This window comes from Grus americana, chromosome 2, assembly GCF_028858705.1.
Source record: "Grus americana isolate bGruAme1 chromosome 2, bGruAme1.mat, whole genome shotgun sequence".
NCBI classification, from domain to species: Eukaryota; Metazoa; Chordata; class Aves; order Gruiformes; family Gruidae; genus Grus; species Grus americana.
The window spans coordinates 143,325,669-143,341,613 of record NC_072853.1 but is presented as its reverse complement, the minus strand read 5'-3'; the positions used below and the strand labels follow the sequence as shown (position 1 = coordinate 143,341,613).

Sequence of the window (15,945 nt, the reverse complement as noted above, 5' to 3'; positions counted from 1 at the left end):
GGTCTCTTCCAAGTTCCTGCATTGCTTACAATTGTATGGAAAATAGGCTTCACTCCCACCCTACTATATGAGCTTAGGAGGTATGAAATAATAAACAGTCAGATCCTCATGCAATAATACAGCATGTATGTATTTTACTATTTTCATAATAACTAGGAGTTATGACATAAATTAGGCAACAAGTAAAATGATAAATTGGATTCACAATATTAAAAACCCAACTATATAGTTTCATATTTTTTATATATATGTATACACACACGCATACACAAACACACCCCAGTTAATTTGAGTGAAATATCTTGTGGAAAAAAATAAATTCATACAATGTTTTTATTTTGAAACAGTATTTTAAAAGACTTGTTTGCTTTTGGGCTGGAAAAATTTACTTTGCTTCCTCGATGCCAGAAGAGGAGGAGGGAGAAACTCCCTGTATGCCATTAAATGTAGATTGGTCCACACAAAATTTAGACTTGTTTGGGTGAACTAAAAGCCAAAGTACTTTTCAAACCTAATGTAAATCATAAAATTTATGTGTTTTAACCAGGCTGTATCTTGTCAAGCAGAGTTCTAGCTGGTGACATCTGTTACGAAACATAAGGCTAATGTCATCTAAGCCTCAGCAGACATTGCTTATCTTTTAATTTCATTCCTAATGGGTTAGGAAATCCTTTGCATTTTTTCTCTTTGGAAATGGAACAAAGTTTGATTCCTTAAGAAGCAGAAGCTATACTATAAATACCTTGTGACATTTCTACTGTACAACAGAAAATCTGTTTCCCAAACAAACAACAGTGATTTACGGCAGAATAGTGTTAACAGTAAAAGGACCTAACACGCTGCCTGGTATTCAATGTCCCCAGTTCTTGGAAAAGCAAATCAGGCAGATTTTGATTATTAGGAATTACCAAATTCCCTCAACATTCAGACATATGAGCCTTTCAGTAGAGTTGACTGCACTGAATAAACCAGCATTTAGCAGAATTAACCATCATCTCATTTTTTTTTTCAGAAACTTTTTCCAGTCACCAGCAGACTCAATCCAGAATTGTGTATCACTTCAAAACAGGTACATTTTTCCAAGGCAGTATTTGAAAATTTATCAGCGTCATAGCTGTAAGAAGACAGCTTTGCACATAAATCGCTCTTAGAGTAAAAGCTGCCTAAACATTATTTTAAAGGAAAATTATGGGACAGCAGTGGAAACGGAGTTCCCTTTAGCAAAGTGCAATAATCCCTTGCTTGTTAGAAACAAGGTAAGTGTTTACATCTATATTTAACACTTGTTTCTTCAGAAGTCCCTCGACTACGAGGAAAGACTGGTTGGCAATTGAGAAAAGGTCAGTGACAGCTGACAATGTTGGTGACAACAGGAGTGAAAGGAAACAGCTACCCCAGGTTATCAACCTTTTACACAGCCTGTGATACGTACCCAGAAAACCTGACATCGGCATCACTGAAGGGAGGCAGGGATGGCAGATGAGCTGATAGGGAGGCACAGAATTTGTATGGGTTTGGGTTTCTGGCTCACACAGAGTTTACTTAGTTCTTGACTCGATGGAGGAGACTGGAAAACTTTGTTACTGGTCCCTTTTCACTCTTGGCATACTTCTTAAAGCCAGGCCTCGTGAAAGAGCCTCTGCAGGCTAGCTGACGTTTCTTGCACAACGCTTGTATAGAAGGGATTATCCTCCCATTAGCTACAGGCTTTATGCTCCCTGTACACTGGACTTATGTGCCTGGATAACAGATCTTCTAGGCTTCATTTAGATACTTTGCTATCTGTTGAGATGTTAATATAACCGAAGATCACCTAACAGCAACTAGTTATTAATAGTGACCTACTTTCTTGGATCAAATGATACTACCCACGGCAATAGTCAAGGTTATCCATATAGGGTTGTGCGTGTGTACGTGTACATACACGCGCACACAGCAGTTAGTTCAGCACACTGGTGAAATCCCTTACATGTAGAAAGGAAGAGCACAGATTTGGAAAGCAGATTTGGAACGTAGGCTTCCTGGGTTTTAAGAATGTTTTCCATGGCAGTGTAGTACCTCATTTTGGTTGAGGACTGATAGGACCTCGACATACAGCCTAATGCAAACATGCTTTCCTTTTTAACTTTACAATATAGTACTCGGCATTGAAATATAGTATTCTAAATAAATGATTCCAAATGTGAAGGTAATTCTACAGATTACTGTACTGTCTTTATTATAATCATGATAGTCCTCTGACTGGTCCTTTCAGATTTAAGAATCAGTCCATCATTTGAGATTATCGTTAATAGGAAGGTTAAATCATTTCCCTTTTTAATGAATCTGGTAGATCCATTATCTAGACATAAGCTAAAGAAGACATGCTACTACTAATTTGGGCTAATCTGGATATTTTTGTAATAGTTGAAAATTTCTTTATGAAACAGAAAAGCTGTAATAAACTGCAATATGTACTTCAAACAGTTATGGCAAGGAAAAAGCTAGAAGACCATCTTCTTATAGCAGTGCTAGTTGTACAACAGAACCTTTGACTGAATAATCGTAAGTCGGTAGGTAGAAGAGTAAGTGAAAAGCTCCTAGAGCTACCGGAGAAACTACAGGAACTAATCAATGAAGTTAACTGGGCTGAAGTTTCAAATGCCAGTATTTGAATAGAAGATAATATAACATTTCCTTAGGTTAGAGATGAAAACTGTTTGGAATTTGAAGCTCATGGAAGAGAAAAAAATATTTTGGATGAGCTCAGAACGGCACTGGATGAATAATCATTAGAAAAAAGATTACAAGAAACTCATAAACAAATAAATTACATCCTGAAGGCCAGAAATGCCAAAAATGAACTACTGGACCTGGAAAAGGAAATTAAAAAAAAAGAGAAATATAAAATTTTGAGTTTTGACACATAAACAGAGTTATGGCTTGTCGGCCACTGCAGCACTTCAATAACAATATCGATGGTTTTTGCTCCTCTTCCAGTAAAAGCTAAGTTACTTCAAAGTGCTTTATATTTACCAGTGTAAATGTGAGTTACATGGAGCATGTGACAGGGAATGACTTGCTCCTTTGCAGCAAATTGCTTATCTATTCCACCCCTATTCATATTCACCTCTACAGCCCTTTAAAACAAGGTGAACAAGGAAACAAATGCCACTATTATGTAAGAAATATGAACTCAAGGCCAGAGGTCATCTAGGACATGGCTCTGATGCTAAACACACGTAAATACACTTTCAAAAAATAAGTGTAACGTTAATGTCATAGTGGTATTGATAACAGTAGACCTTTACAGTAATGCAACAGGGATTTTCAGTTTCAAAAGCTACTGAAGCAAGAGTTAAGCATGAGTAAAAAGCAATAGCTCAGCAGAAATGAGAAAATCCAGGGTATTAACTACTACGAGCAAAGACTTGTAGTCTAGCAAGGCTTGTAGTGTATACAGGCTTCACCTGTACCAGGCTGCAAGAATAAACATACAAATTATACATTCTTTGGGTTATTTGCCAGCACCGGGAGTAGGAACTACAAACAGACAGCAGTTAACAATATAATCATACGGTTAATATTCTTCTAATTACTGACATAGCATGATACATTTCAATGAATGAAGTAACAAATTGGAACATGTAGTGGGACCATATAAACAAACATGTAGGAAGGCTGCTAGTACTCGTACCTGAAGAAGTGATCAGAGGAAGCCTGGACATGCTATCTGATCACAGAAAGGGTAATAATGCCCAAAGGCCCAAAGCAATACTGGTGTGAAAAGGCACATAACGGCTATGAAAGACCATATTAAAAAAAAAAATTCTAATTACCTCAGGAAGGGAAATAGTAGGGAAGGAAGACTAGTGAAAAAACAACCAAGCAACCCCCCCCACACTGTTGGCAAAATGTTGTGAAAGGGTGGTGTAGACTCATGGGAAACATCTCTAGTTTTCTTCCTCTCCTGCCCCTTCCTTCTTTCACCTTCTGTCAAGACCTGCTTATCTATGTACCAGCCGAGGAAGACAACTCTTTAACAATCTTCACCTAAGACAGTAGTTGTGAATAATTTCAGGATGTAACATCAGAAAGCTTCCAAACATCAGAGATGTTTTTGAACAGTCTCCGAGAAGAAAAGATGGGGATAAGAAGATACAGTTGTGGTGAAATGCAACTTGCTATTCTCGGGAGTAATAAGCAGTGGCAGAAAACAAGATACAATTATCCTGGTTTGTCTTAATTTTTTTTTTTTTATATAGCTATTCTAGAAGTATTAGATTTAGTACCACCCTTCCCTAACACCTCTCCAAAGGCCATCAGAGAATGGCTTTATAGAATTTTTAAAAAAACATTTCCAGCATTAGGTATGCCTGTTTATTTGAACAGAATCTATTTGTTGTGAAGAAAGAAACAGGGATAGGAAATCATTGTTAAGTTTTGGCAACTATATTGATAAAAAGCAAAATTTAAAACTTTATGTGATAAACAACTGGACAGAATGTAACCAATGTTCTCTCAAAAATTTAATATCAATCTGCAGGAAGACAGTTTTCTTCAAAATAAAATGTGACATAATTTTACAGCATGTAAATTTAAGAGAAACTTATCTTCAACTGCTGCATTAATAAATCCATATGAATATAAATAATCTGATTAAATCATATTTGTCATTTCCAGTTACAGATTAACAATTACAAGCAAATACAAGTTACTAAGCTAGAGTAATTTTTTGTCCTGGTCTGAATGTTGAGCCAACTTGTCCTTTCCTCTTCTTGGGATTCTGAAAAGTATCATACCTGGAAACAGAAAAAGGCATCAGCAAATTCTTATGAAATGCCTTTGTTTCAATATGCCTCTTCAGATACACATTAATGCAACACAGAACTACAGATGTTTATGTATATTTTTATATTAATGAAGAGTGCATGTCTCCTCAGATCTGGGGACCTGGAGGAGTTTTCGTCCACAAACCTAACTCAGACAACTCTGTGCCCTGCTTCCTCTATTTTTATTTTTTATTTTTACTTTTTGGGGCTGGGGGGGGAAGGTGGGACAAGGAATAGAAGTGGACAGGGTAGTATAGGCTCCTGGGAAGCATCTCTCATTCTCCTCCTTTCCTGTCCCTTCTCTCTTTCTCCTGCTCCAAGACCCGTTTATGTATGTATCAGTTGAGGAAGACAACTCCTAACAATCTTCATGTCAGAAGAACCCACTGGTGAGATCACAGAACATCCCGATGCCAATTTCCAGCTTTTTCACTCCAGTCTTTTCCAAGTCTAAGGAAACTCATTCTCCTTTTCTGTAGTTTATTGCCTTCCCCCAAACACAGCAGCTACAAAGACCACTACGGAGAGTCAAAATCCAGCAATGTGAAAATACAAGAGGCTACTACTCAGTGGGAGCAGGATGGACCTAGCTCTAAGTCTCAGAGAATCAGTGCCTCTTTGTACAGTATAGCTCTGAACATAATCAAGGGTTTTCTGGTCTGTGGTTAGAATTTCTAGGTCCTACATTAATAAAAACAATAAAAGACAATGTACTGGTAAAATATTTTGTATGTAATTTAGTATTTCTGAAAAAAAACCTGCTGTCAGAAGCAACTCTGACATTCCCCACATTAAATAACTATTGTGTTTCTGATAAAGAAGAAACATGAAAAGACCAAATCTCCACTGAATACACAATTACAAAAGAAAAAAAAATACTTACAGTTCAGCAAAATTCTTCCAGTCATCTTGGCTGATGGATGGTCTTATACCCTCAAGTGCAGTCATCAGATGGGACTGGGTAATAATTAAAGTGTTCTTGGCAAGCACTGACTGATTAAGGGTGCTGTCCTCCTTGAAAACAGAGCCAAGAACAGACAATGAAAAATTACCTCATGAATATTGGTAACTCTGGAACTCCTCATTACATGTACGGACAAATGTATTATAAACACAATCACAACTCCCCCGCCTCTCTCCAGTATTAATAACACAGAAATACCTATTTAGTTATATGAATGTTAACATCTGGCTTGTTTGTCCTCAAACTAGGTATCATTTATCTTTGCTATTTTTGTTACATTATATTTAACGTTATTGCAGAAATTATTTACTGAAATACCAAGAAGTGTGGGAAAACAATAGAAAAGTATAAAGACTAAATAATTGAAAAAACTGCCATACTCCATTCTTGCTTCTGTAATTGGCTTTGATGGCATTGATTTCTGTCCTCAGGTGCTCCACTTGCTGCTCCTGGTTATTTTCCAGGGAGTCTTCTTGAGAAGCTGCTCTAAGCATTGAAGGTTGTGATGATGCTGTGTCTCTCTGAGTCACGCTGGTAAAATCATGAGTTATGGAGTTTGGTCCAGACAAACACAAAGAGCTCTAAATTGACCACAAGAAGAAATACATTAACTCATTATGGATCCAAAAAAGCAACTCCACCATTAAGATTTAGCCTACAAATTTAATTCAGGATATGCTTGCCCCCACTGGCAAAAAAAGTACTTTCTTTTAAAAATATATCACATACATAACCTTTTGAACAGAAAGTTTAGGTTAATTTGCCACGGTGATTGGGGAAAAGTACAAATTTGAAAATAAAGTTTTCCATCTTTAGAAAAGGGCTAAATATTTTTGCAATGGCCTGTCTCAAAAAGAATAAAGGTCTACTAAGTCCATTGTTCTATTTACATATGAAAATCAGTGGTTCTGAAATCTGGGCAAGTTTATGTAGTTAGCTTTGGAGTGATTCATAATTTAAATATTCATCACCTCCAAATTCTCTGTGCACTTGTTAAGTGTGAACTTTCAAGTTTGAAAACTTTAAGAGATCAAAGTCCTTGTAGCCTTGCTGAAAAACTTTCACGGTTAGAGGAAAATTGAAGTCTCCAAAGATACATTAATGGAACACTATCATCTATAATGCAAGATAAAACATAGAAAAGCACCTCAGCAGTCAGTAATTAGCTCTGCAGTGCCAAGATAAGTTATTTTTGGCTTTAAGAATCAATGCAAAATAGTTTTGAAAATGAGTCTAACACCTTTCACAACTAACCTGTAGTAGCAGTTCTACAACAGATCTTGAAAATTAATGTCCCATGGCTCACACGCAAACTCTGAAGTCATCTGTTGACCATAAGGAGCTCAGAGGCAGCATATTCTGGTTTGCTTACCCGGCAGCCAAGTGAGACAAGGTGGCCAGCTGGTGCATGCAGGTGCTGGGTAGCCAGCCAGCACATCCCTATCTGCAAGCTAGCCAGAGAACGTGCTGCCTTCTACGCAATGTGGTACTACAGCAGGAACTCTGCTTCTAAAGAGCAACGATGGAAGCTAAGGTTTACTTCTGTTGTTTACACAGTCCCATGGTCAGATTATTCCATTAATGTACAGTCTACTGGAAACTGAAAAATGGTTGTTGATTCGTAAGATTATGACTTAATTCTTGAAAGCTGATTGGTCACTGTTTAGTAATAAAACTAAGTTAAAAAAAACCCCAAAACATCAAAGAGTCAAAAACTGGTTTAGTATTAAACTTGGGAAGGCAACAAGCCGCCAGCCCAGACAGTAAGATCTGGAACGAATGCAGTTTACTTGATTATAAGGTATTAAGCAGTATTTTGGGAATTTGATTTTAAAGTCCTGCAAAGCTGCAGAGAAGTCCATACTGTATTTTGTGAGATCACATCCTTCCATCTTCTTCCCCACCGTGGACCACAAGATACAGTCTGAAGACAGTTTGAAGGACAAAGCAGACATAATTGTATTTATAAAACCAAACCATTTGTCTGGTTCAGTTTTTCTGCTTCACAACTTATAATATTTACAAAATTCCAAATATTGAGTAATTTACCAGTTCTGAAGGAGTTCCATTTCCCAGCTCTGATTCATAAGAGCTTCCAAAATAAAGACGATACATGTTGGACCTTGGATCTTCAGGGAGCAAGTCAGACATGTCTAAAGAAATAAGAGATTGCTCTAGCCCGGCTTCTCCATCTGTTGCTGAATCATCTGAGCCACTGCTGTGGTTTAGAAAAACCATGGAAGAGAGACTGAAGTCACTATCAGAACTAGAACCAAAATCCTGTGACAAAGAACAGAACATTAGAAGTTAACTCATAACTAATTGCAATCTGAAATACATTAAAAAAAATTCATATACAGTGCAAATGGAAGTATCAATTTACATTTGATTCTAGTAATCTGTCTTTCTCTGGGAGTATATTTCCAAATATTTTGCTAAGAAAATCCAGTGCCTTTAAGCAGATTTTCTCTCTTCATGCTAGAAAAATAATTTGAGGAGATAATTGTAAGGTTTTATTTGTTTGCTTTCAACTGTCTCACTCACTCAGTAAGTGTTGGGAAACTTCACGTACATTTTCTGTAGAACCGATCACTTCTGTCTCAGCTATTCCCTTCAGGCAATTTACTACTTTGTGCAAAGTGCTCTGGGAGATTGTGGCGAGTCTACTTTCACAGAACCTAATTGCTGTACTCATCTTTAATCATAGTCCACACATTTTAAGTGCTGATGTGGAAATCACAGCTGTTGCTTTAGACTGGTGGCTGCAAAACTTTCTGATTGTACACCCCCATCAGTAAAAAATTTCTCAACACACTCCACCAAATATATACATATTTATTTATTTGTAATTTATATACATGTACTATTGAAGTTCTAATATTTTCTTCCTGCACTTCAGTGGATTGTCTTGTGCACCCCCCTGGGGCAGGTGCACTCCACTCTGGAGACTACTGCCTTGGACAACGGCCTCCTCTAATGACAGCTAATCATCAGGTATCCTTACAACTACTTACTGATGCTACAACTGAAGGGATTGTTAGGGAAGATATGCTGGCGATCCCTCCCAATACTATGAGTTGCATCCTCAGAGCCCCATCCCTTGGTAATAGCTTGGGCAAAAAGAACCCAAGAGGCCTCCTTGCTTTTGCACCCCTGACCCAATCCTTCCCTTTGACCTCTGAGCAGTGGAAGCCATGCCCGCCCCTTTCCAGCTAGAACCAGAAGGTAGGTATTAAAAATGTGAGGAGAGGTGGCTGAATAGAGGCTAAAAGAGGAAAGGACCTGTCAGTCATATAAGGGGCACAAACCAAGGGTGGGATCCTGTACCTTCCAAATGCAAGGATTAGCTGGTGCCTGGAAGACGAGCCAGAACAGGCCACTTCAGATATCACCATCCTCTCTTCACTTCTCTCCTGACCTCAGATTACACTCCATCTGTTGGAACAACTCCACAAAACCCACCAATTCCTTGCTTCCTCCATCAGCCAAAATTGAATTTGCTAGCTGCTCCCAAGAAACTCTAAGTGGGATCCCTCCTATTGATCTGTCAGACACTCCTCATAACAGTGATAAACAGATTTGGCTTACATAAGTCTATTTAATATTAAATACCCATCATAAAATGAAAAAAATCCTTGTGTTTAAAAGTATTTAAACTAATTTGTTACATTATTCTTGCATTTTTCTGCAAATGTATTAAGATTTTAATCCTCTGTATAAAAATATAGCAACACTAAATCTTATTAAACAGAGTTTTGCTAAAAAAAAAAATCAAACCAAAACCAAACCATGGATAAAATTAACCCTTTCAAACATATCAACATATTTCGAAAAAGAGGAGAGACTTCTTTTATGTGTTTTATTTACCTGTGTTAAACCTGAAGCTAAATTAGTATGGATTGCCTCTAACTGGGCATTGTACAATAAAGCTTTTAGGTCAGCCCCTGTGAACTGTTCTGTTTTTGCTGCCAAATCCTGAAAGTCCACATCGTTTGCCAAGGACAGAGAATGACTGAGAGCTTTTAAGATTTCATAGCGTGAATTCTGTAAAAAGGGAGGAAAAAAATGTCAGTAAAGCAACCCATTATTTTCCTTGTCCTGACTGCTAGATAGTGCTTTGGACCTGTCACAAGCAACTTCCTATCTGAGGGAGGAAGGATCTTTTTTAAAGAAGATACTATCCTAATAATAGTACATATAGGACATATGGTACAGTAGTCAATCTTTAAAATATAGGCATATATTTTGTTACATTTTCTTGAAAAGTCTAAGAGAGACTGTACCAAAGGCAGTATACCAAGAAATATATTTCTCTAACTATCCAGCTAATATCTGGGATTTGTATATATAAAAACATGAAGGTGAACTCTGCTACTTACCTGTCCTTTAGCAAAGACAAGTGTGACACAAGTAAAAAACTCACATTTACCTAAATGATCATATTCTAAACCAGAGGGGGGGGGGGGAAAAAGGAGGGGGAAAGAGAGTGTATCTGTGTTCTTACCGCACAGGATCATCTTCTTCATGTGTGTTTCAGAATGAAATGATGTGGCATTTATTAAATGTGCCAACTAATCTGAAAATGAAGAGCACTAATTTTTTCCTCATAAAACGGGGAATCAAAGACACTCATTGTACAGCCTCAAAGGCCTAATCCAAAACCCACTAAAATCAATGGGAATCATTCCTTTCCTAACTAGTGGCACATCTGACTTAAAAAGAGCTTGAATATTCCAAATTAAATGTGGGTAAAGAAGAGTGGGATCAACTGAATTTAGAACAAAACTGCACTGAAAACTTGAGATAATTCAAGAGTTGGGTTGGGAATGTCTATGGTTCATCACTTCAAGCAAATGGCAGATCCACTGGACTCTTAATTCAGAGAAAGACACAGAACATGAAAACACTACTCTGCATCCAGTTTCTTTCTGCAAAGTAGTTTCCTTTTTATTTATTTATTCTTTTAAATCAGCTGTATCCACAGGAACATGATTTGATCCTGAAGACTGTGGTAAATATCCTTGACTTTCCCCAGTTTTATGTGAACACATTGACACTAAAATCAATGAATTTATACTGTTGTATAACTGGCGCTGGGCAATCAAGTCCACTTTGTCCAGATTTGAAATACCACTAACTATAAAGAAAAGGAGAATAAAGACCATTAGTTTAATTCTTTTTTTCCTTGCCTCTCACATAAAATGTTTTGTTTCCTCACCTGATCAGGAGGTGGACAGTACAGGCACTTATCCAGTCGACCTGGCCTTAACAAAGCAGGGTCAATCAAATCTGGGCGACTAGTAGCAGCTAGCACATAAACCCCTTAGGAAAGTGCAGAAAAAGATCATTAACGTCTGCTAAACTTTTGCATAAAAAGGAGCACACAGATGAATTATTACCTTGTAATCCTTCCACACCATCTAACTGAGTCAACAGTTGGTTAACCACTCGGTCGGTGACTCCTGTGTTATCATGACCTCGGCGAGGAGCAATAGAATCAAACTCATCGAAGAAAACAATACAAGGCTTAGCTGCCTGAGCTCTAAAAGGAAAAAAAAAAGGAAATACTTAAATTCTGTTTAAGTTTGGGTCACAGGTAAAACTGCTTAGAAATATTAAAAATAATTGCTTTTTGCTTCAGAGAACAGCTATCTTTAATTAGAGAATAGAAAATCTGTTTTCTGTAGAAATTAAGAGGTTCTGAAGAATTGGATTGCAATGGAATCATGCTCATTTTTATGACATACTTTGCACTCACTTTATAATTTCTCAAGTACCCAACTTCATATTAATATACCTGAAAGCTCTAAAATCCAATCACTACAGATGACATCTTGGCTTATGTACATCTAACACAAAGACTGCCTACACTGTAAATTACACAAGAAGCAAAGGCTATGTATGGTATGTTTACATTAGTGAGCACTGAGGGTCAGTAAGGGCAGATTTGTGAGAACAACTGGCACTGAGGACCTCAACACCAAGTCTAGTATGACCCTACATACCAAGTGTTCATTACTAGTTGGAGCACACTAGTCTGTCTCCTGGAATCACCTGGAAGGAATTCAGTGTGTCTTTTCCAAGACAGTTCTGTGATGTGAACCAATGCACTGTAAATGGAGAGAACTGGGAGATCAGCTTCAAAAGCGCTCTCCTGTTCTGAGCCAAAATGCTCAGTTCTTAAATAATGACATTCAAGTTGAACTTGCCAAGAACTGAACATCTGATTCGGCCCAACTAATTATTTCAGATGTTTTTGTGATCTGATGCCATGTCTCTCCTAGGACAACAAAATTACTTCTTGGAGCTTCAATTAAAAAAATTCATTGATAACATCACAAATCTTTACAAAGCCAACCTGTTAAAGATATCCCGAACTGCTTGCTCACTTGCTCCAATGTATTTGCTGAGCAGCTCTGGTCCCTAAAAAAAAAAAAATCAGAAAAGAACATTCATGGTATGTTTCTTAGTTTTAATATGTAATTCAACATCAGCATAGATTTTATACACTAGAGTGGCATCTCTGAACAGAAGAGCCGAGGGGTCTAGATAAGCCAAAAGAATCTTTGCATTCCAACTTATTTTGAAGTTATAATTTCCATTTTTCTACTATAACAGAACATGTGTCACAGTATCATAAGGCAAGAACTTACACTGTATTTTGAAAATAGGTTTAAAATGCATTGCTCAATGTCATTGTCCAATGGAACCAAAATCTTTTTATAAAAAGTGGGAAACTAAGAACATCTAATTAAACTTTATAATTCTGCCTAATGAATAATTATACAAAAAAAATCTCAGTAATAAGAACTGTGAAGTTCCAGAAGTCAGATGGTGCTACATCCAGAGACATACCAAATTTTAAATGCGAGTTTCTTTCTTTGGTATTTTGCCCTCACAAGCACATACTCGCAGGTATTATGGTAAGCTATTTCATTGTTAATAAAATGAATCAGTTAGTCTTCAAAATCTTGCTACCTTGATGCTGATGAAATTCATTCCACTCTCTCGAGCAACTACTCCAGCTAACAGTGTTTTTCCTGTTCCAGGTGCTCCATACAGCAAGATTCCTGATCTCTGTCGTATGGGCAGGTTTGCAAATAATTCTGGATACTGGAAAAGATATTCAACAAGACATATTCTAAAATATGTAATTATTGTGCAGTGTACTGTAACATCACTGACTAGTGTTGATTTTTGTCTAAACAAAATGTGTCTAATTTCTTTTACCCACATTATTATCACAAGAGCTCACCCGGACTGTTAGTTTACTTGGGGCTGAAGTGGGTTCCTAGGATTCATAGGTACTTAAAATACAAACGAGTGGCATTTTGTACCAGAAGGAAACAGGACAGAATAAGGATGCACTAGAGCTTTGTAATGTACGCATCTGTACTTCTAAATTCCTATTCTAATCACAGACTGATATGATTAAATTATGTAAGTATACAGTCAAAGATTCTGTCCCTTATACAGAAAACTGTTTAGTCAGTTCTCAGAAGACTGAAATGGATGGCTCATCTTAATGCTAAAAGTTTTAAGCAAGGCAGAAATGCCAAAGTAAAACAAAGAGGAACTGATGGATTGGCATTCATCCAAAAAAGAGTACTCCTCTAGCAAGAGTACTGCAGAAGACAGCTGGAAATGTTATCTTTACAGAGCCTAATCACAAACCCTGCAACAGAGTGTAGCAAAGATGATGTTAGCAATGCCGCAGTATTCTAGAGCACCACTTGATCTGTAGAAAAGCACAAGCCATTGCCTTTTGCATTTGGAAGAGGGAAGGATAAAGAGTTTTCCAGTAGCTGAAGACCGTTGAAGACTGGGAAGCTAGAAAAGTAGCTTAAAATCATACCTGTCATCTTCCTGTCAAATACCGTGTCACACCTTAAAAATCATTCTTCCTCTACTAACGTTATGAACAAAATGCAGGTAACTAATTTAAAAGAACTGGGTACCTTTGCAGGTAACATGATGGTGTCCATGAGTATTTGCTTCACATCTTTTAGGCCACCAATCCTGTCCCAGCCGATATCCTTAGGTTTATGAAGGCTGACACTTCTCAGAGCTAATGGAGTAAAATCTTTTAGAGCTCTCTGAAAATCCATGGTTGACAGATCCAACTCTGCTTTAAAAAAAAGAAAAAAAAACCCTGAACACAAAAAAAACCCCTATACAGCCTGCCAGTAACAAGTTCCTCACAATATGTAACAATTAAATAAATTTTAAACATAAAACATAAAAGCTAGCTTTTTATTTCTGTATTACTCCACAGGCTCTGGATAATAGAAGTAAAACTATGAAATATGAGATTTTGTTGTCAACATACCGCTATTTTGAAATGCATTCTGGTTGGAAACACAGGCATGAATGGCACGATCAACCAGCATAGTAAAATCTCTGGCAACAAAACCTTCCGTTTCCTTTGCAATATATTGGAGGTCAAGATCAGAGAACTTCTTTATATCAGAATTCAGTTTCATTTTTATTATGGAATACAGCATTTCACATCTTTGCTTCTAAAAAATAGAATTGTGCAGCAAGTGTATATCAAGTTTACTATTTATATGGATTTCAGAAATTCAAAAAGTAAATACATGCAAGTTACTAAAATTTCCTTAAATATTTACATGTCACCAAACTTTCAAATAACAAAATCTGAGCAGGCATGAATATAAACAAAAGTTAGTTCTTCAGGTGAATTTCAATAAATTCACCAGTTTACCTTGCCACAGCTATCTTAAATCCAACAATAATAATGAAACAACCCTCCACCCCCCAGATTCTATAGTTTTACACTCATTTTTTCTGTTTCACAGGAAAAGAAACATCTTTCATTTTGCCAGTATGAGTAGAATATATTTGAGATGAAATATATTGCATTAGATAAAAATACATCAGATACTTTGGTATCTTTTGAGGTCCTGACTTTTCCAGTGATGTCTCATCCTTATTCATGTAATAGTATTAAAAATGATACAGGCAGACTTGCAGGAAGTGGGGAAAGCTACATTGTATGTAATGCAGAATTCCCCCACCCACCCACCCCCCCACAGTGGTTTTTAATTGCTAGCCTGTGACAGCAGACAATCGGGCTGGAACAACTCTTATTATTTAATGAGTGGCATGTCTGTGTCATGACATTAGGGCATGTGTGGGTGCAAAGCACTGCTTTCTCCTGCAATGAAATTATACTGTTTATTCTTCCCTCTATCCTTTTTACTTCTCAGAATGGAGTATATTCAAAAGTAGGAAGTTATAATTAATATAGAAAACAGAACCAAAACCTTCCCATAAAATTAACGCTTAGTTTTAATAACATTTTTAAAATACATACTCTAGGGACATACTTATTCCTCTGAGCTGTGAAAAAACACACCGCTTTAATCTCATTTATCTAACCGTAGTGACTTACATGTTTTATCCAAGCTGCTCCTCTAGAATCCCCGTACAGGTAACAAGGAGGCATGCATATCTCACCTACGTTACGCAACCTAACTAGTTTTACGTTGAACTGAAATGCCCTCTGAATACACCCTTCTCTTGCCACCGAAGATAAGGAGAGTGGGGCCAACTGGGAACTGGATTACTTTTATTTTTTTCAAAAACTTCATAATGACAGATCTAAGTACTGAGGTATTTAAGTATCATGAAAGAGCTAAGATTTCCAGATTTTTTCTCATCTTCGGGTGTAACCTACTATTTTTGCAGCTGTTCCAGTATTGTATTTGAGGCTGCAGGAAAGGCAAACAATATTTTAACCAAATGAATAAATACCAGAATTTACCTGATCTGGAGATCGGATACATTTGAAGCACTGAAATATGTGAGTTCCTTGAGCTGAAACCAGGGAAGGATGTAGGGAATGTTCAGACTGACTTGTGGCAATTAATGCAATCAAACTCCCCATGGAAATAACTTCTTTTATCAGATCTTTCAAAACTAAACACATAAGACATTGCTCCATGAATTGCAAAATAACAAAAGATTCTGCATTTCATAACAGACATTTTGACTGCACTGGAGAGCAGCATTAGGGCACATAAAGTGTTAACATCTCATTATATATTTCCCATGTCTACAGGCTTTTTTTAAATTAAAAAAATAAAATATATAGTTATTTTTTCTAGGACAGTACATTCCATTAATAAAATGCCAGCAGAAGTGCTC

At 37.0% G+C, this 15,945-nt stretch overlaps 1 protein-coding gene across 12 annotated transcripts in view; it reads right to left on the bottom strand.

Moving 5' to 3' along the window:
- Positions 1-288: 288 nt before the first annotated feature.
- PEX1 (peroxisomal biogenesis factor 1) overlaps positions 289-15,945 on the bottom strand; it is a 31,692-nt gene continuing 16,035 nt past the window's right edge. For 2 of the 12 annotated variants that reach the window (XM_054816204.1, XM_054816208.1), the window contains 13 exons: positions 15,563-15,717; positions 14,105-14,294; positions 13,734-13,903; positions 12,754-12,888; positions 12,134-12,198; positions 11,175-11,317; positions 10,994-11,097; positions 9,643-9,819; positions 7,825-8,055; positions 7,640-7,699; positions 6,156-6,356; positions 5,695-5,825; positions 289-4,781 (listed from right to left, as the gene is read on the bottom strand). In XM_054816204.1, the coding sequence (XP_054672179.1) occupies positions 4,697-4,781; positions 5,695-5,825; positions 6,156-6,356; positions 7,640-7,699; positions 7,825-8,055; positions 9,643-9,819; positions 10,994-11,097; positions 11,175-11,317; positions 12,134-12,198; positions 12,754-12,888; positions 13,734-13,903; positions 14,105-14,294; positions 15,563-15,717 (1,847 nt within the window). In that variant the 3' untranslated portion in view covers positions 289-4,696. The other 10 variants (XM_054816205.1, XM_054816199.1, XM_054816206.1 and 7 more) reach the window with 10 other exon arrangements.